Raw genomic sequence first — 21,904 nt, forward strand, 5'->3', positions numbered from 1 at the left:
AATTTTGCTCCACCACATGTACCAGATGAGGTGCTAATGACAATAAAGAAACTCTGACTCTGACTTTCAAAGTAACAAACAAATCAAAAAGCCGCAACATGAATGTAACTTGTAATGCAACGCATTATAGAAATGTAGTGTAGTTGAAAGTACAGATACTTGATGTAAAATGTAGTGGAGTAAAAGTAGAAAGTACCCACATTTAACTCTACTTAAGTAATGTACAGATACATGAAAAATGTACTTAAGTACAGTAACAAAGTATTTGTAATTAGTTACATCCCACCACTGGATTTAAGTCAGTTCAATGCTCTCTGTCATTCTGCAAATTCACTCTTGTAAGTAGTATTTTTCTTAGAAGGGTTAAAGTTTTGTTCCAAACTAGTCAAAGTTTGACTTTATTAAAGTTTTTGTTTACATTTAGTCACTTATCCTTGTCTGCACTTCAGGGCCTGTTTAAAACATACCAAACAGGACTAGAAACCAGATGAACTAACTAGGTTTTTAGCTGTGTTCTCAGGCTTTGTGCCATGCTGACACCACTTGCCTAATTTAACGACCTAGAACAACAGTGCATTTAAAATTCCAGTCTTGAACATGGTAAACCTGCTTATTTGAATTTAACTTTACCTCTACCCTCTTGCAGCTTCATCATGGTGCGTAGAGTAGCAGTGATCGGGGCAGGTCCCTCAGGTCTGACCAGCATTAAAGCTTGTCTGGATGAAGGCTTGGAGCCAACCTGCTTTGAAAGCAGTGATGACATGGGTGGACTGTGGAAGTTCAAAGCAAGTTGCCATTTTTAAAAATGCTTTTTCATGCTTTCAAGCTATTTAAGTGAAAGCAAATGAGATGTCATCAATCTTGAAATACAGAAATACCCTTGAATGACTAATGAAATAATTTATTTTTACAGGAAGTGTCAGAGCCCAGCAGGGCCAGCATTTATCGCTCCCTTACTATCAATATCTCCAAAGAAATGATGTGCTACAGTGACTTCCCCATCCCAGCTGATTACCCCAACTATATGCGCCACTCTAAAATCTTAAAATATTTCAGGATGTATGCAGATCACTTTAAACTACTCAAACACATTCGCTTCCAGGTAAAAAACAATTAAAGAAAAAAAAAAAACATAGATCAGAAAAATTGTTTTTTTTTTTAATAAACTGCAGTTTAACAAATATTTACATAAATACATCTTAATCTTAGACCTCAGTGAAGAGAGTCACACAGAGACCAGACTTTTCTCACACCGGTCAGTGGGACGTGGTCACAGAGGATAAAGATGGACTAGAAGAGAGGCATGTCTTTGATGCAGTTATCTGCTGCTCTGGTCACTACACCTATCCCAATCTGCCACTCAAAGATTTCCCAGGTATGTGTGTGTTTTGCAAAACAATTGGACATAATGTTTTGTTAAACATGCATTTTGTTTTTACAAATTAATTGTATTGATGACGCACAGAGACATGATAATGGTGTGTAATGATTCTGTGCTGCAGGAATTGAGACGTTTGAAGGAAAATACCTGCACAGTTGGGACTACAAGGGACCCGAGGACATGTACGGGAAGAGAGTGGTGGTCATCGGCATTGGGAACTCAGGAGGGGACATCGCTGTGGAGGGCAGCAGAGTTGCAGAGCAGGTTCTTCTTGCTAATGTTGTCTTTAAAGACACTTCATCCCTCAATGAAGTGGGGAGTGGTGGCACAGAGGTTAGAGAAGGTGGGTCTGTGATCGGAAGATCGCCGGTTCAAGCCCCGGTACAGACAACATCAAAAATGTGGGTGGGGTAGGTAAAGCACTCACACCTGCCCCCACCCTCATTCGCCCCACTCTGGGCCCCTGGGCAAGGCCCTTAACCCCCATCTGCTCCCTAAACAGGTCTCTCTTGAAAATGAGTTCTCGTGGCTCAATGAGACTACCTGGATAAATAAAGGCTAAATGGGAAAAAATAAAAAATAAATTGTTTGAATGCCTCATGTATGTGTTGCCCCGCAGGTGTATGTGAGCACTCGTCGTGGTGCGTGGGTCATCCGTCAGGTTTCTGATAATGGTATGCCTGTGGACATGAAGTACAACACACGCTTTGTCCACATCCTGTTCCAGCTGCTGCCCATCAATGTCCTCAACTGGATTGGTGAGAAGAAGCTCAATGCCATGTATGATCACACCATGTATGCACTTAAACCCAAACACAGGTGGGTGTTGTCATGACAACTTAATGTAACTTAAGAAAATTGTTCTCTTGATTTAGTTTGTATTTAGTCTATTTTATTTCACCTGTAAATTTTTACGTGTGATTTTTCTTATTTATTTCATTGATGGTTCTTCGTGTTTGTTTTTTACCTCCTTGTGAAGCACTTTGGTCAACATAGTTGTTTTTAAATGCACTATATAAATAAATTGGACGTTTTTTACATAGAAAAATATTTATTTACTGTCTCAAATTTTTGTTCAATTTCTCAACAGACTCTTCAGTCAGATTCCGGTGATCAACGATGACTTGCCACTGAGAGTCCTGTCAGGATCAGTCATCATCAAACCCAATGTGAAGGAAATCCGTGGTTCCACTGTGGTGTTTGAAGATGGCACCACTGTGGAAAAGGTCAAGATTGTCTTCCAACATATCTACAAGTCTTCTTGTATTTTTGCCACAATCTTCAAGGCTTCCTGTTTTTATTACAGGTGGATATGATTGTTTTTGCCACAGGGTACAACTATGGTTTCTCCTACTTACCAAATGATGTTATGTACAAATCTGGACACCGTGTGGGTCTTTACAAACATGTTTTCCTTCCACATTTGGAGCATCCAACTTTGGCAATTGTGGGTTTCATTCATGCCCTTGGAGCCATCATGACTCAAGCAGAAATGCAGGCTCGCTGGGTGGCACATGTCTTTAAAGGTAAGACTCAGAGGCTGGTTTCTCTTTTGTAGATACTTCATAACCATGATTTGGTCAGATTATCTCTGCATGATAATTATATTAATATTAATACATGATAATTTTATTTTTACTTCAAAGGACACAAGAAGCTGCCCTCAAACCAGTCCATGATCAAGGCTGTGGAAAAAGACACTAAAGATATTGAGAAAAAGTAAATATTGTTTCCATAAGCCTTAAAGTAACTTGCACTTCACTGTCTTTTTACTGAATAATCATGTTTGGTTATTTTACATTTCCACAGCTATAATGTGTCTAAGCTGACCCCCCTGCAGGTGGACTTTGTTTCTTATATGGACAATATAGCTGGAGAGATTGGAGTACGACCTAGTCTTCTCTGGCTCTTCTTCACGGACTACGCTCTGTTTAAGTGGGTTTTATGGGGGCCTGTCACTGCATACCAGTACCGCTTAAAGGGACCAGGCAAATGGGAGGGAGCCCGAAGGGCAATCTTCACCCAGTTTGACCGCATGTACCAGCCCCTAAAAACCAGAAAGGTCTGAACAAACAATGTTTTTCAAATGTCTTTTCTAAACTTCATGACAGTTTTGGTTTATCACTAATGATAGATTAATGTTCTTCTTCTCTCTTCCATGTCCTCCAGCTGCCTGAACAAGAGTCTTCCATTACAGCCCGCCTTATCATGCTGAGCCTGGCTATTCTGACTGGAGGAGGAGCTGTTTACTATATTCACACACGCAACCCAGACGCCATACCCAACTTGTTGTCCAACCTTCGTCCACAAAGAGTCTAATGAGTCTAATGAGCTCTGATTAGTCTCATTAGAATGATTTGTTCAATTAGCTTGGTAGCGATCTAGTAGAGTGCTGTGTGAATGGGTAAATGAGGACACAGATTGTAGTGTAAAGCGCTTTGAGTATCTTAAAATAAGATAGAAAGGTGCTATATAAGTACATTCCATTTACCATTTACCATGACAAACTGGAGTTGAAATGATCAGTGCCTGTTCCTTTGTTAGGTCTAATGTCCATTTTTTCAGACAGACAACTTTTACTTAAATGTGTTTACTGCAGTTAAAATGACACACTGAAAGTTTTTATTTAACGCAAAGCAAAACCAAAGGTATAATCATTCCTTTTTCTTATTTTGATTAATGACATTTAACTCTGCATGTCATCCCTGATATTTTGACACACAGAATCACAAGTTCAAGAATGAACTGTGTCACAGAGTGTAAACACAATAAAAACATGGATTATCTGCAGCATTGTTCATTAACATGGCTCAACACTATTAATGTATTACAGAAAATATACATACGGTAGGCAGACTTAAAGATATGGTAGACCATTGCATTAGGCAATACATTCAGCAAGTACTTTCACTTTTAATACTTTAAGTATTTTTAAAAGCAAGTACTGTACTTACTTTTACTCAAATAAAACATTAATATGGTACTTCTACTTTTACTAGAGTACATTTTTGTCCAAAGTGATTCTGGCAAACCCTCGTGTGGCTGAGTATGGGAAAGCAGCACTTTACTAACACTGTGTTCAATGAAGGTGGGGTGCTGTTGACCTCAACCAGTGATGTTGTCAAGTGGTGGAAGGAATACTTCTCAGACTTTTTCAATCCTACTAGGACATCTTCCATGGATGAAGCTGAGTCGGGGGACTTCGGTGTTGGTCTGTCCATAACCAAAGCTGAGGTCGCTGAGGTAGTTAAAAAGCTGTCCAGTGGCAGGGCTCTGGGGTGGATGAGATTCACCCTGATTTTCTTAAGGCTCTGGATGTTGTTGAGCTGTCTTGGTTGACACGTCTTTGCAACATCGCATGGACATCGGGGGCAGTGCCACTGGATTGGCAGACTGGGGTGCTGGTTCCCTCTTCAAAAAGGGGGACCGGAGGGTGTGCTCCAAGTACAGGGGCATAACTGTCCTTAGCCTAACTGGTAAGGTCTATTCAAGGGTAATGGAAAAGCGAATCCAACCGGTGGTCAAACCTCAGATCCAGTCAATGTTTTTTTCTGTCCTGGCCATGGAATGCTGGACCAGTTCTTTACTCTCACTATTGTCCTCAAGGGGTCTACATGTGTTTTGTGGACTTGGAGAAGGCATTCGACAGTGCCACAGGCTGATTACCTCCATGCCACGCCGCATTGAAGCAGTCATTCATGCAAAAGGATTCCCGACCAAGTATTGAGTGCATAACTGAACATGATTATTTGAAGGTTGGCGTGTTTTGTATTAAAAACACTTGTCTTTCATTGGTGGGATGAAATATGCTAATTTTTTAGGACAGGCATTTTGGGTTTTCATGAGCTGTATGCCATAATCATCAGTATTAAAACAATTAAAGACCTGAAATATTTCAGTTGGTGTGCAATGAATCTGAAATATATGAAAGTTTCATTTTTATCATTACATTATGGAAAATAATGACCTTTATCACAATATGCTAATTTTTTTAGAAGGACCTGTATATGTCACAGTTCAACAGAGGCTGACACAAGCTGTAAAAGTAAACGTTGCTTTAAGATTGTGTGTCTCCACTCAGAGTTGATGTAATCACCGATTGATCACTTGAGTAATTAGAAAAATTTCCATGCACTTCTATTTACTGAGAAGTTTGCACCCTAGGTGAGTTTAACAAAACTATATGGTGCAGGTTGCAGAACAAAACTTTATTCATTTTAATTTTAACATGTTTAAGTGACTAAATAAATTGCATGCGTGTACACAAATTTTTACTTTTTTGCAGGTTTGAGAGCCAAAATATGCCAGAATGAAAATGTTATAGTTGCTATTTACTTACATATTTAAAATGTTGTAATATATATTTTTTTACAATAAGAACAATCTTGGTAACATTTGCACACTGTGTTGTGCACTGAACTTACAGAACTTCAGCTTTGGTCTTTCCTGCCAAGTCAAATATAGGAATTTACATCAGGCTGGGCAAAGTCGACATGTCTATGTACACATTACCTTTATGACCTTGAATCAGATTTTACATTGAAGAGCTGATCTTTTTCTAATTTTTTCAAAGTCTGGACCGCCGGATAAGCACAAACAGGTGGTTTGGAGGACAACAGAATAAGATCAAAAGCAATCACCTCTCTGACCTAAAAATAACTATTTGGAAATCAAAAGCTACATGTTGAATAAACTTGTGAAGTTTTGATTATTTTGATCCTGATTTCCATAAATGCCTGGAAATGCAATATTCTAATTTCTTAGAGTTAAACCATTTTAAATATATTCCACCACTGGAAATACATTTTGAGGGGGAAAACTACAGGCAACAAACAATAGATGGACACAAGCAATGCTAATTTTGGGAAGGTATCAGTTTCAAATGATATAAAAAAATATATATGATTATTTCATCATCCACAAATGTAAACTGGTCCGATGTTGCTTAGGTCATCCTTGTGCAGGAATAGACTTTACACGACTCCTAAAGATATCCTGAGTTTGCACAAGCCATTATCAATAGTTTCTTGTAAGTTGTGCGGTGTGGACTTCAAAGAACAAAGTTGTTTGTCTCAGCACATTACAGAAATGTTTAATCAGGCTATAGCCTTCACAGATCTTATAAGATCTGTGGAGTCAACATCTGGACCTCTTTGTCTCGTTTGTTGAACCAGTTTTCACTGTTTATTGGAAAGTATTATAGAAGAGGGCCACTACTATCAGAAAATACTGATATGTTCATGTGAAAAATGGTTTCAGCAGTGTGTTCATGTGTAACATCCACAGGAATGTATTAAAAGCAAAGATTTGACTCTCAGAAAACACAAGCAAACAGCATCAGTACAGGATTTTTGAGTAAGCCTATAATGAAGCCATGGTAACATAGTTCACCCGATTATAAAGAACTGACCCAAGCCCCAGTTCAGTCCTCTGAAGTGCCCTGCCTGAGCACACAGACTGAAACTGCAATCAAAGAGAAACTCTGAGTAAACATGGCCAGACGAAAAGATGGCCCCTATAAGTTGGATGAGCTGCAATGAAATTCACATAAAAATGTTCCTGTGTTTGGAGATAAAGTAGCATTTAAAACAAGCAGCATTTAAAGCAATACAATTTTAGTCAAAGTGGGCTCTTTAAATTTAGATAGCTGTGCAGGACACATGTTGATCCTCATAATTCACCAGTTGTTCTGATTGATGCACTCTGTTTGATTGATATGACTCATTTAGCAAGCTGGGATGCCCCATGTTTTTTTTTTTTTAATATATGCATCAAATTAACTTGCAAATAAAAGGCTTGGCATTCCTTGAAGTAATACATGTCCTTTGCCACCTTTAATGCCAAATGTTCAAAATCATATGTGTAGAAATCTTGGTGTTGTAACTGCTTTGTTCAAACCTTCAAATTAGTATTTACAATATTTTGCAATGTTACAGGATGTCATGCTCAATGTTTGCTATGAATAATTCTCAGCTATTACTACAACAAGACAAAACCTAATATTTGTAAAATGAGTTATAGCCATTTTTGTGTTGTTTTTTTTGTCTCCACTAAATGTGGTAGCCATCTTTGGTTGGATTGAATTGAAAAGTTATTGAGTTGTAGACGGACATCCAACGCATTCTGTCTGTAAGTTTCAATAAAATTTGGCCTGTGGCTCAGGAGAAATTTTGCTAACAGACAAATAGGGTGGACTCCCAACAGTTAATGCCACAGTTTTGAACAAATACCTTGCTCAATGAACTGTACATGAAGTATGTATAGTGAGTGACTCTCAGCTACTACAACACTACATTTTAGTGTAAAAAATAAAATAAAATAAAGAATTCTAGCCATTTATGTAGTTCTGAGGTTAGTGGGCTCAGATGAAAAACTTAGATCTGGTTGGCCCCAAAAGTCAAATAGTTGTACATGCGCATTCGATGAATATTTCCTAAAGGTTTTATTAAAATTCACCCTGTGGTTCATGAAATATTTTACTAACAGATAGACAGAGACAAAATCGGTAATGGCAAATATTTTAAAACAGATGTGCATTCAGTGTTCAAAGTCTGAGTTGAGGTACAATCTCAGCCACTACCACACCAAATTTTAACTCAGTATCTGTCAAACTGGCAAAGTTATAGCCATTTTTGTGTTTGCTATAGTTAATTAGCTGTGGTGGCCATTTTGAATTGGTTTAACTCCAAACGTCAACTGGCTGTAGTTGTACATCCAATGGTTTCTTTCTGAGACTTTCATTCAAATCCGTGCTCTGGTTTTGGAAATAACAGACAAAAGATCACACACGCTGATGCACAACCAGATTAGGGAGTGCACACGCAAACATCTGATTAGTCTGTTCGTACAACTAACTTTGCAAACTCTAAAGCAACGTGGCTGATTTGTTTTAAGTAACAGGTCGTTTTGTGGCCATTTATTAGCCCAGTTACTTCAAGCGACGGCTGAGGTTTCAGATAAGGTGCCAAGGTACCTTTAATGATTATTTGCGCTTTTATCAAGTCACAAGAGTTGAGACCGCCCCCTTGTACAACAAAGCCTAAACTATTAATTTTAACTTCCTTAGGTTAAACTAACCTGTCCTTCTTTAAATAAATCTAGCCACATTAATGTATGAGTGCATATTTTACTACTGAATAGGTCAGAACCCCCTCCTGTACAGACACAGTTTATGTTTTCTGAGGGACAAAAGAAGTATGCCATGGGTCTCCGTCTTAGTATAAAAGCCATGCTCTGTTGCCTCTCCTCCCTCCTTTCAGACTCAGACAAAGAAGCACACAAGGTAAGTAAAACAGCTGCTTTTTAACATGCTGCACAGATTATATTTATTCACAGTTTTTGTAATTATAGAAATCAACATGTTATTTGGCTGTGATTTGAACTGACATAAATAAATAAATATCATCCTTTATTTTTCAGTTTTCCTCTGCAAAAGATGTATGTTTAAATATGGGAACTGCTTTTTTTATTTATACTTTTGTGTTCTTATTGATAATGTATACCAGAATTATATTTTATAAATGCAAAAAGTCAAAACTAGACTGTTGGTTTTAAATTTATTGCCAACAAAACAAAAAGTATTTTTCAGTTTGCAGGAATGTTGTCCTCTTCATTTGTTTTCTTTGTTTGTTTCATTTTGCTGTCATATTAGTTTTAATTATTTTGCCATTAAAAATGCAGAGTAAAATACTTTATGTATTATCTTTAGAAAGGGGGTAAGATAACAATTCCTGTATGGACTGCAAAATAAATCCTGATTTCTGTTTCTAAGCTGTACATCAATCATTTATTATGGACTGATGTCTTCATTCCTGCAGTGTAAACAAAGTTAAGACAGAGACAGTAAAATGCAGCTTACATTTAGGCATTCCTCAACCAGAGGAAATACAGCTGATGGTGAAAGGTTTCAACATACTCGACTGGTTGCTCGGATTTCACACACAGTAAATCACATTCAGGGAGGTCGTTCAGTTCAACTGATCTCACAGTAAAATCACCTTTGACCTTCATGTAGTTTCTAGGAACTGTTTTATAACAGAGGCTGCAGTTACATGTAGGGTTTGGCTAACAAAAGAGCTGAGAAAACAGTGCTGGAGTTACTAAAAATGTGTTGTAGAAACGTTAGAACACTGCAAAGGCATTACATTAAGTTTACTGTATATATACATAACCACAAACCCACATAAGACAGTGCAGCATGTAAACAGCTGACTGTGAAAAAATGTAGAACAATCTTTGCTAACTGGGGTTTATGAAGGCTATGTCCTGATGAATGCTCAATAATCCAGGTAGATAAATCTAATTGGTTAAATCAGGTCCTCTGGAGGCCCTGAGGCCCTGACTTAACCTTGTTAGATTTATGAAGGCTACTTTTTCTGTGGTATTAGTTAAGTTCTTGGGATAGCCTGCTTTGTTCCCACTGTACATAAGGTTATATGGTTCACATTATATTTTGTGATTAAGTACAGTTTAGTAATAGTAGTACAAGACAAACTTGTGGTGTTTGTCCATCCATTCATCTATTCACCCATTATATTCTGCTTGTTCCAAAGTCGGGTCTCAGGGGCAGCTTTGGGAGGCTCAGATATGTCTTTCCTCAACCATCTCTTCTAGCTCTTCTGGGAGGATTCCAAGATGTTCTGGCAGCATAGAGACATACAGTAGTTCTTCCAGCATGTCCTGGGTCTTCCCCAGGGTCTCCGCTCAGTCAGACATGCCCAGAGCACCTCCCTATAGAAGCACCCATGGGATATCCATATCTAATACCCAAACCAGCTCAAATGGCTCCCCTTGATGTGGAGAAGCAGGAGCTCTACTCTGTGTCTCCCAGATAACCAAACTTCTCTCCCTGTCTCTAAGAGAGAGTCCAGCTACCCTGTGGAGAAAACTCATTTCGACAATCTGTATCATCTTTCTTGTTTTTTCGGTCACTATCCAGAGTTCATGGACATAGGTGAAAGTAGGAATGCAGCCTAACTGGTAAACAGAGAGCTTCATCTTACAGCTCAGCTCCTCCACAGCTTCACCACAACAGAATGTCACAGAGTCTGCAATACTGCAGAAGCTGCATCGATCTGCCTGTCCGTCTCATGCTCCATTCTTCTCTCACTTGTAAACAAAATCCCAAGATACTTGAACTCCTCCCTTGAGCTAGCACCTCACCCCCAACCAGAAGGGGGCAAGCTACCCATTTCCAATTGCGAACCAAGGCTTTATATTTGGAGGTGCTGTTTCCCATCCTCGCTGCTTCACACTGGGCTGCGAACCACTTCAGTGGCATGATAATGCTAACAGGACCACATCATCCACAAATAGCATAGATGATGGAATCCTGAGGTCACTGAACTGGACTCTCTCTGCCCCCCAGCTGCAATGTGAAATCAGTGACAATGGGGAGCCCTGGTGGAGTACAGCTTCCACCCTGAAGGAGTCTAACTTACTGCCAGCAATGAGAATCAAACTCTCGCACCACTTGTATAGGGACTGAATAGCCTAGCAGAGCACCCTCCACAGTGTATCTCAAGGAGCATGGTTGAATGCCCTCTCCATGTCCAAAAAACACATGCAGACTGGATGGACAAACTCCCATGACCCCCTGAGAACCATAGTGAAGGTAAAGTGCTGATCCAGTGTTCCAGGGTAGAATTTGTATTGTTCCTCCTGAATCCAAGGTTTGACCATCAATCTGACTCACTTCACCAGTACCGCACCCCTAGTACCCTCATGGTGCTCAGTGTGCAATAAAAAAGGCTAATGCAATTTTCAAATATGATCTTTAACTTAGGTCAACTTAAAGGCTAGTTATCAGTGTTGTATCTTCATAATATACAGATTTTATATTTTTTTATGAATCCCAAGAATTTAGTAAAATGCACTTCAAATGGCTGACTATTTTATTTTATTTTTTATTGTAGGGGGCATGAATGTTAATTAATACATATGTTTCCATCTTTGCCATCAGCAAATGTTGGAATGCATGGTGTAGACTTTTGATATCCTGTGCCAGGGACTAGATTTTTGGATACAAAATATAGCCAGACAACAAGAGTGCAAAACAAACAAAATAACTGATTGACTTGCAGCTGCTGGAGGAAATACATCTTTACAGGCGGGTGGGTTGAGAGCCAACTGTCAGAGCATGCAGCGATGACGTCACTGGCACTGGTTGCAGGACAGAGTTGTGATAACATGGTTCATGGGGAAAATCCAAGAGTGGGGTCAGAGAGATGAATAAGGGTCAGGCACAGGGGGTCAGAGATCCAAAGACAAATCCAAAGGGGTGAGCCATAATTTGAAGTTCATGGTCCAGAAGGAGTAGTCAGTAACAGGGTCAGAATGGCAAGATGAGAACAGACAGGGAGCAGGCAGAACAGTAAATCCAAAGAACAAGGCATGAACATCAGGCGTGAACAAGAACTAGATGGCTGGATAACAGATACCAAGAAAAGTCTAATAATATGGCAGAGTGGCGAGAGGATTCCTTAATTCAGGAGCAGAACAGGTGCAGTGAATCAGTGCTGATGAGGCTGCGGGTGAAGAGTGGGGTGTGACAGAGTGACAGAGAGGCAGAAACATGACATCCTGTTTCAAATTCATTATGTTGTTAACTGTTTGAAATGGACAATGTGGTTTCTAAAATAAAATAAGGATAATATCAAAGGCAAAAATATTAAGCCTTTGTGTGAGTGCATGTAAATTGTCAATGAGAATTTGAACATGGTGCAGGTGGTGCTGCCTAAAAACTTGCCTTGGGTGCCAAATTGGCTAGTGCCAGTTCTGGTCTTACCTGTTGTAAAGTGGATTTTGTGAAAACAGTTTAGAGAAATCATGAGTATGTCTCTGGCGGCATGGTGGCTCAATTGGTAGAGCTGTTGCCTCTCAGCTATAAGGTCACCGCCAGATCAAATCCCGGCTGGGGGCCTTTCTGGGTGGAGTTTGCATGTTCTATCTGTGCATGCATGGGTTCTCTGCAGGCACTCCAGCTTCCTCCCACAGACCAAAAACATGCATGTTAGACTGATTGGTAATGGTAACTCTAAATTGTCCCTAGGTGTGAGTGAGAGAGTGAATGGTTGTTTGTCTCATTTGTCTCTATGTGGCCCTGTGATGGACTTGCGACCTGTCCAGGGTGTACCCCACCCCTTGCACAGTGATTGCTGGATATGGGCACCAGCGACCCCCGTGACCCAAAATGGAAGAAGCGGGTAAAAGATAATGGATGGATGGAAGTCACAACAAAAGTTATCTCAGGGCACTGAACAAAAACATTTGCATACGTTAAATATGCCAATTAGTGAAGTTATCTACCTAAGGAAAGAAGAATGAAAAGGAGTTAGAATTATTTTAGAGTAACTAACTGGTAACTCTAAATTATTTGTCTCTTTGTCTCTATGTGTCCCTGTGATGGACCTGCAACCTGTCCAGGGTGTCCCTGGCCTCTTGCACAGAGACTGCTGGATATGGGCACCAGTGACCCCTCATGGAAAAAGCGTGTAAGGATGGATAAATGGATGGATGGATGGATGAATGGATGGAACAGTTGGACTGATGGTTGGTCCTTAATTATGTAGTCATGACCAAAGTGAATTTCTGCTCTAATCTCACAGATGTCTTCAGGTATCATGCATAGACCTTGAATCCACTGTCATTTCTACTATTCACTATGTAACCCAGTCAAAATAATTATATTTTGCATTGAGGTAAATACATAGTAGTATACATAAATGCGTTAAAATCATTGTGTTAAATACAGATAAGTAAAGAAAAAGCATGCATCAGGATAAAGAAAAAGCTGTTTGTGAAGACTAAAAGTAGTATGGAATAAGAAGTTTTAAAATGTACTAATGTGTGGTTTAAGATACTTTTGGTTATAAAAGAAGCTTTGCCACATATTTTTTTAAATTTTGAAAAGCTCATGGTTGAAAAAGGAAGTTGTGCAGTGCACTGGGGTATTTCCAGGAAGTGAATGGAGACGGGGGTGGGGGTGGGGGTGGGGGGGGGGGGGGGGTGAGTTACAAAGAGGAGTCGCAACTTGCAGCTTGAGAGTGTTCCCTGCAAAAGACGTGGCAAAGTTAGTTGAACCCGGTGTCTCGGTGATGTTTTAGTCGTTCAACTGGACAGTCTGTGTACGTGCATCAACTCTACCTCGGTGTTTTGAATATTTCAACCCGGACTTTGCAGTACATTAGTGGTGAGTTTATGTTTATTGCTCACTAATGCATTAGCGTTCATTAGCGAAGTGAACGGACGTTAAGTGGCGTGTGGCTAACCCAGCTAACAGGAAGAGACTAAACTAATGTTTGTGGCTTGGAAGCTCCTGGTTCTGTGCAGATAGATGAGCCTGGGAGTTTTATGTGACTGAGCTGGAGCACTGCATCTTCACTGGACCGAGAGACGGGTTAAAGGAGCTGAGAACATCCCGTACTTTTTTTTTTTTTTCAACTTGGACTGACAGAGACAGATGAAGTTCCAGACAGGGCTATTCAACTGGTGGCCCGGGGGCCAAATCAGGCCCACGGGTGAGCTCCGTTTGGTCCACCAGTGGTTAAATAAAACTAGAATTTAAACCGTAAAACAAACTTAGACAATAACCGCTGGGTGTCTTCTGAACTCTTGGCTTTCTGTAACAAGCAATTTAGTTGAATTGCCCAGACCTTGACTTTGGAGTAAGGCACCATATTCCCTCCACTCTTCAGCAACACATCAGGTCTGCAATGGGGTTTTATTTCATTTGAACAAAATTAATTTAATTATATGCCAGTTTAGTTGTATGTTAGAGAGTGTGGGCCCACTTGATGTTGTGTAAACCATTTGATAATCCCGATGCATGCTCAATAATCCAGGTAGAAAAATCTAAAAAAGTTAAATCTGGTCCTCTGGACATTCAAAAAACAAAACAAAAAAAATTGTAGAAATGTTTCGTCTTTCATCTATCTGAAAGACTTCCTCAGCCTGAGGAGCTGTATTCAGCTCAGTCTCTTAAATAGCACCTTCTCAGAGTGGATCAACCAGTTTTGCTGCTGACAACCAAAACCAGCTGATCACATGCTCAAGAAGGACCATCAGCCTAACAATGGATCATTAGCACACTGATGGCTGTTTACTATTCACAGGGAGCTGAGTGATACTAGCAATCACACCATTGTAAGAGGGGGACAGTTGAACCCGGAGGCCTCCACCCCTGTTTAATGATGGACGATTTCTTTTCACAAAGATGGCCTCTTTTACTCCTCTTTCAAACCATCGTTCCTCTCTGTCCAGGATGTGAACATCTTCATCCCTGAAAGAGTGACCGCTGGCCTGGAGATGAGTGTAGACCACAGAGTCCTGGCCTGATGATGTTGATCTTCTGTGCTGGTCCATCCTTTTGGCCAGTGGCTGTTTAGTTTCCCCGATGTAAGACTGATCACCCTCCTGACACTGAACAGCATACACAATATTACTCTGTTTGTGCTGGGGGACTAGATCTTTGGGATGAACCAGTCTTTGCCGTAATGTATTTTGGGGTTTAAAAGCCACTGGGACGTTGTGTTTAGAAAATAAACGTCTCAGTTTCTCTGATACTCCCTCAACATACGGAATGACCACTGGTCTGGGTCTGGGTTCCTCCTTTTCACCTGTTGGCTGACTGGAGTCCTGTTTGGGTTTCTTCTCTGCTTTCAGGAAGGACCAGTTAGGATATCCACATTGCTCTAGAGCCTGTCTTGTGTGGGATTTCTCCTTCTGCCTGGCTCCTGAGCTAGTGGGGACGCTGTCTGCTCTGTGATACAGAGTCCTGATCAGTTTACTTGCTGACATTTGATAATCCGAAACTGTGAGACTTTGTTACGGAGTGAAATATTTTGGAATTACTATGGATGTTTTTTGTTTGTTTGAATTATATGAGATCATAAAGTTCTAAACTTTAATCCTGTGTTGTTGATTATTTCTAAGCTAATATTAATAATAAATAAGCATAAATAAGTTTTGTTAGAAAAGGGTATGTCGTTTGCATCACTGACAGTGTATTCACAATATGTTGAAATGTCCATACATGGTCATATTGAGTGTAGAACATTTAAACACCAGTGTGTAACCAGTTGTAACTCACCTATGAGGTGAGTTACAACTGGTATTTACATAAGATTTTGTGGGATTTTACAATCATTAAGAAGAGCATCAGCAGGTAGCTGTAAAACATTCTCTGGATCCTGGGATCATTTTCAACAAGAATTTAATCATATTTCTGCCATAATGACTGGTGCAAAACTTTTGGAGATGTACAAGTTTTAGAAAAAGTGTGTTTTCATCAAATGCTATCAAATTTAGGAGTGGTTGTTAAGAATAACAGCAATTTTGGTCCCTTCAGACAAACCATTATTAGTTTTTCAGTATGACCAGAGAAGTCTGATGTCCATTGGCAGATTGAAGTTGTATGAAAGCAACTCCAGTCTTCAAAATGTTATAGTAGTTCATGCGTGCAGTTATATTTCAGCCTTTACATTACCATAAAGTTTGCACTAGTCCTTGTTATTTTGGTAGAAATTTCTGCTGATAATGATCCCAGACTGCATTTTGCTAGAACAAGCTACTGTTGCCTCTTCTTGTAAATATCTATAAATTATATGGAAATTACCACTGATTACAATGTAAAGGAATTTTTTTTAAATAATGGTGTTGCATTGAAATGGCAGCAATCCACTTTGGTCTTGGCCTTGCCCAGACAAGTTCCTAGCTTTTAATCAGGTTAGAATTAAAATGTTTCTTAAAACAGAAGGCACTCCTACCTACAACAGATAAGTAAATTATTTACAATATTTCCACAGAATCCAATTATCCTTTAAATCAAACTTAGTCCAACACAACAATCAGTATACCTGGTGACCGTCCATCCGTCCATCCATCCATCCATCCATAATCTTTTACACGCTTCGTCCATTTTGGGTCACGGGGGTCGCCCATGTCCAGCAATCACTGTGCGAGGGGCGGGGTACACCCTGGACGGGTGACCTAGTGACCGATCAGACCCAAATGTGACACTAGTACAAACAAGAAAATATGCTGCTGAACCCACCAGGATACTTTGTTTTTTAGCTCAAAAATTGCTAACTTGATGTATGGGTTTGAGTCCAGATTTGTGTATACTTTTTGTTTCTACAGCAATTTTGTCTTAAACTTGTTTTTAAGCATTCTACAAGGTTATTTTGTTGTTTGAGCAGGAGCCAATCACAGATGGGTTCATCATTAATATATATTATGTTCTGAAAAAAAAATAATCAGTGTGACAGGAAACTGGATTGAAACATCATAATGAGCTGACAGGCTAACTTTAAATTAGCTGCTCAGTTAATAGTTTAATTGTTATTTAGTTTCTAGTTTCATCTTTCTCTTGTCCTTTTGCAGCTTCATCATGGTGCGTAGAGTAGCAGTGATCGGGTCGGGTCCCTCAGGTCTGACCAGCATTAAGGCTTGTCTGGATGAAGGCTTGGAGCCAACCTGCTTTGAAAGCAGTGATGACATGGGTGGACTGTGGAAATTCAAGGCATGACTTTTTGTGGGAAACTTATTGATCACAATTTCATCTTTTGAAGAGCTGAATAAGATGTCAGGATTTCCCCATAATTTCTTAACATCGACTGTTTAACATCTCTTCTTTGCAGGAAGTCTCAGAGCCAAACAGGGCCAGCATCTACCGCTCCCTAACTATCAATATCTGGAAGGAGATGATGTGCTACAGTGACTTCCCCATCCCACCTGATTACCCTAACTATATGCATCATTCTAAAATCCTAAAATATTTCAGGATGTATGCAGAGCACTTTAAGCTACTCTCGCACATTCGCTTCCAGGTAATGAAAGATCATATTTGGCTAAATGGTAATGCATTGTTTCACTTGTAATAATTGTGTTTTAAACTTTAGACCTCAGTGAAGAGTGTCACCCAGAGACCAGACTTTTCTCGCACTGGCCAGTGGGATGTGGTCACAGAGGACAGAGATGGTCTAGAGGAGAGGCATGTCTTTGATGCAGTTATCTGCTGCTCTGGCCACTTCAACTATCCTAACCTGCCACTCAAAGACTTCCCAGGTACAAATTCACAATAGCCTTAAATATTGCAAATTGCATCCTTGTTAAATTATTTTTGGCTGAACAATATACCGTAATTGCCGGTCTATAGAACGCACTTGCCTGTAAGCCGCGCATACTGAATTTAAAATAAAACACAATTTTGTATAGGGCTGGACGATACGGCCAAAACTTTTATCACAATATATTTCTTAATTTCGGTCAGTAACGATATAATTCAATATTGATATAAACAATATAAAAGCCTAAAAAAACTGTACAAACTGTACAAATAAATTAATGTTTACCTTTCATTTGTATTTTGTCTTCAAATAAATTTGAAATCACTGTCAAATAAACATAAAACTCTCAACTTTGTCAATAGTTTTAACTTTAAACAACATAACCTTCTCTTTTGATACAGCTGGGGTGTTTCAGGGACACGTTGGCTCAAACTTTATTGTGCTTCATCTTCAGAGTCTCAGCATATTCTATCGAGTGGAACAAGTTAGATGTTCACACCGCTAGTTGGAACGACTGTCCGTCACATTTTGCAGCACAATGACTGAAACCTGCAGTTCATCAGATCTCACTTCCACACCGCTGAATTAATCTTTCCTCTTTTATCATTTATGTCATCTGCTTTCTCTTCGCTTGTGAAAGCTTGTTCAATCACATTCTGGCGGTCATGGGCACTCATTTTGAAGCAAAAACTTAACGCGCGTTGGAGATTAGCCTAGCCTAGCCTGCTACCGCTAACACCTTCTGGACTCGAGCTCTGCGTAACATCTACGTCACCACGCACTTACATAGCTGTGTCGCACCTTTTTCTGTTCGGGTTGAAACTGAAGCAGCCGCTTCAACCCAAACAGAAAAAGAAATGCGTCAGTGAAACGCTGTAATCATATCGAAATATCGAAAATGTGCTTAAAACTCATATCACCGTTATTGAATAAAAGTATATTGCGACATATATAGATATCAAGCCCTAATTTTGTACATCATTTTGTACAGATTTTGTACACCATCAGATGTGTTAAGAGTTACCCAAACAGATAACCTTGGCTGAATGCAGAGGTTCGCACCCTGCTGGAAGCCAGGAACACTGCCTTCAGGTCTGGAAACTCACAGGAGCTGAGAAAGACAAGGAAGGAGCTGGTTGCTGGTATTAAAAGGGCCAAGGCCACATATACATAGAGGATTCAGGGTCAATTCACCTCAAAAGACCCCCGGAGCAGTTGGAGGGGCATTAAGTCTATAACAGATTAAAAACGCAGAAGGGAACAATGCCCTAAAGACCCATCACTGACTGATGCCCTCAACAAGTTCTATGCACGCTTTGAAGACCCATCAAAACAACCATCAACATCAACGAGGATCCTCATCAGTACGTATACCACGAGAATTGATCAACAGAGGATGCCATCTCCTTTGTGGTCCACACTGCTCTCACCCACCTGGAGCAGAAGGACTCCAACGTCCGTATGCTCTTTGTGGACTTCACGTCTGCCTTCAACACCATGATCCCCCAAACCCTGATGGACAAACTATCCACACTAGGACTAAGCCCCTCCATTTGCAACTGGGTACTAGACGTCTTAACAAAAAGACCACAGTCAGTGAGGATCCACAACTTCTCCTCCTCCACCATAACCCTCAGCACTAGCTCCCCTCAGGGCTGTGTGCTGAGCCCTCTCCTGTTCACTCTGCTCACGTATGACTGCAACTACCCATCCAGGCTGTTACATTTTAAAGTTTGCAGATGATACAGCGGTGGTGGGATGCATCACAAACAATGATGAGTCCAGCTACAGGCAGGAGGTGGAACACCTGGAGAGCTGGTGCAAAGAGAATAACCTTCACATTAGTGTGAAGAAGACAGAGGAGATGGTCGTGGACTTCAGAAGGAACCCCCCCCCCCACAAACATAGGAGGATCTGCAGTGGAAGTGGTCTCCAGCTACAAGGACCATGTGCACCTGAATGACAACCTCAGCTGGGGCAACAAGCACAACCAGCCTGATCAAGAAAGCTCATCAGAGACTCTACTTCCTCAGGCGGCTGAGATGAGTTGGTCTGGGAAGCTCAGTCCTCACCTCCTTCTACAGGTGTGCAGTGGAGAGCATCCTGTGCTCCAACATCAACGTGTGGCATGGAGGCTGCACAGCTGCAGAAAGAAAAGCTTTGCAGAAAGTGGTGAAGGCTGCACAGAAGTCTGTTGGAGTCAGCCTCCCCACCATCACAGACATTTACACCTCCAGATGCAGGAAGAGGGCCACCTGCATCACGAAGGACCCCACTCACCCAGCACATACACTTTTTATCCCGCTCCCCTCAGGAAGGAGGTTAAGGAGCATCAAGTGTAGAACCACTAGACTGAGGAACAGCTTCTACCCTGACGCTGTTAGACTCATGAATCTCTAACCAGAATAATCACTGTGAAAAATCACATCATGTTGCTGCTGATCCGTTTCATGTTGCTGCTGATCTGTTTCATGTTGCTGCTGATCTGTTTCATGTTGTGTTAATTTGTACTCATCTGCTTATACAGACTCGTGTATGTGCTGCTGTTCGGGGTATTGTTTTTATGCTATTAGTACTTAGCATATTTTTAGTTGATGTTTTTCTTAGTTCATATCTTAGATCTTATTACTGTTTTTCTTTTCCATTTTATTGTTGGATGTAACTGAGACTGTTTACACAATCTCGTTCCACCACATGTACCACATGTGATGCTAATGACAAATAAACTCTGATGGTCACTGATGATCATCATCAATATGGTAAATAACCATTCAACCTAGAGAATGAACACAAAAACCATCTAAGCATAACATAGTACTGGTAATCACTGGACAGAACAGTGCCAAGCACGTACGTAACCGAAATTATTTAAAAATTACATACCTGTAAATTTGACCCACAATCCTTATTGAGGTCATGTGACCAGGAGTCAAAAAGTACGGGTAAAATACAGTAAATATTCATTAAATTAATACCATTGATTTTTATTGTTAAACACTTGGTAACAGCTGCAGCTTTTAAATGTACTCTGTACATAAATTTGATGTGACTCCTGCTCCATGGAGCCTGCATGACTCATGAGTCACATGACTCATGGGAGAGGGGACCCCCCCCCCCCCCTTCTCTTGCTAAGAGCTTGTAACATTATTTAAAAGAAAAGGGGGGATTAAGCTCAATCATCCATGATTTTTACATACACAGAAAGATTTTTTTAAAACTTTTATTTAAATATGTGCCAGTCTTGACTGACTGTGACTGCTTTAAAAATAAATGTGATGTGACTTCTGCTCCGCTTAGCCCACATTACTAATGGGGAGGGGGAATAGCCCCTCCTGTTGTCTCCGCTCCATTTCATGTTAGGATGTGAGCTGAAAATGAGATGCCGGTATTTAAACACATATTTACCATACACAGAAAGATGTGACACAGAAAGAATTTTAAAGCTTTTGTTAAAATATGTACCCTATAATATGCATTTATTAAATATGTGTATGTAAAATTTATTTGTCCCTACATAAATCACATTGTTAAATAAAGTAGGCATATAGTCTTTTGTCATGCTGCTGATGCTCTGGTCTGATTTGTTGTTTCGTTTACTTGCTGGAATGTATGTGGGAATGTGCAATATGTGTTTTTATTGAGTAATAGGTGATTTTAATTTTTTATTTTATTGTGATGTTCACATGATTTTATTGTTTGTAGTGTATTTAATTGTGGAAGAAGCTTTGTTTAGCGCATGATGTCCAAGACAAATTTCCCCTTGGGTACAATAAAGTATACATCTAATCTAATCTAATCTAACGTACCAGTACACAAAACGTGGCTGGTTAAAAAACAAAGTTCGATAGAATTTTCCTCTTGGGTGAAAGTGAAACTGTTTTCCTCATATTCTGAGGTGACAGACTACGTCCCCGGATGGATGGATGGATGTGTCTGTGGCGATTTAAAATAAAATTTTTGGCCAGCTTTCAGTCGGAATCTGCACAGTGAAACCCCCGCTGCTGCAAACTGTGTTCACGTAGGTCTCCTCCCCTCATCTATTCAGTTTTTCTTTTTAATTTACTTTATTTAAATTGAAATCTAATTATTACCAGTAAATATAAAAATATTTAAATATAAATATTTTAAATTAGAAAAAAAAAGTCACTGTAATGCCACTTTGATTGTTGGTATACGCTGCTGATTATCCATCCTGCTGATCTCATGCTGCTGATTTATTTCATGCTGCTGTATTCATTCATGCTCATCTACTCACACAGACTCGTATTCGTGCTGCTGTTGTTCGTATTGTTTTGCACAATTAAGTATTTAGCTCATTTCTTAGTTTATATCTTTGATCCTTAGTACCGTTTCTTTTACAATTTATATTTTTGCTATTGTTAGATTTAACTGGGACCCTGTGTACATAATTTCATTCTAAGCAGAACATGTTCCACATGTGATGCGAATGACAAGA

General features: G+C 39.9%; 2 protein-coding genes across 2 annotated transcripts in view; both read left to right on the plus strand.

Annotated features, from left to right (window-relative positions):
• The first annotated feature begins 653 nt into the window (after positions 1–653).
• LOC119408010 (flavin-containing monooxygenase 5-like) lies at positions 654–3,700 on the plus strand. Its single transcript, XM_037674843.1, has 10 exons — positions 654–785; positions 914–1,102; positions 1,210–1,375; positions 1,503–1,645; positions 2,001–2,200; positions 2,472–2,607; positions 2,688–2,907; positions 3,028–3,100; positions 3,191–3,443; positions 3,551–3,700. Exons 1-10 carry the CDS (start codon positions 654–656, stop codon positions 3,698–3,700), a joined length of 1,662 nt encoding a protein of 553 aa, XP_037530771.1.
• Positions 3,701–8,634: 4,934 nt separating this feature from the next.
• Positions 8,635–21,904, plus strand: part of LOC119430741 (flavin-containing monooxygenase 5) — a 187,695-nt gene continuing 174,425 nt past the window's right edge. The window contains exons 1-4 of the mRNA XM_037698214.1: positions 8,635–8,663; positions 16,763–16,901; positions 17,020–17,208; positions 17,281–17,446. Of these exons, the coding sequence (XP_037554142.1) occupies positions 16,770–16,901; positions 17,020–17,208; positions 17,281–17,446 (487 nt within the window). The 5' untranslated portion in view covers positions 8,635–8,663; positions 16,763–16,769. The remainder of the gene's footprint in view (positions 8,664–16,762; positions 16,902–17,019; positions 17,209–17,280; positions 17,447–21,904) is intronic.

The sequence above is a fragment of the Nematolebias whitei genome, chromosome 3 (assembly GCF_014905685.2).
Source record: "Nematolebias whitei isolate Nwh7 chromosome 3, NemWhi1, whole genome shotgun sequence".
In the NCBI taxonomy this organism is placed as follows: domain Eukaryota; kingdom Metazoa; phylum Chordata; class Actinopteri; order Cyprinodontiformes; family Rivulidae; genus Nematolebias; species Nematolebias whitei.

What these genes read in the sequence shown, in the direction of transcription:
- LOC119408010 (XM_037674843.1), top strand. Translation starts at nt 654, where the DNA reads ATGGTGCGTAGAGTAGCAGTGATCGGGGCAGGTCCCTCAGGTCTGACC. An exon ending in GCACTTAAACCCAAACACAG is followed by an intron (nt 2,201 to 2,471) that starts GTGGGTGTTGTC and finishes ATTTCTCAACAG; the next exon opens with ACTCTTCAGTCAGATTCCGG. An exon ending in ATGGCACCACTGTGGAAAAG is followed by an intron (nt 2,608 to 2,687) that starts GTCAAGATTGTC and finishes TTTTTATTACAG; the next exon opens with GTGGATATGATTGTTTTTGC.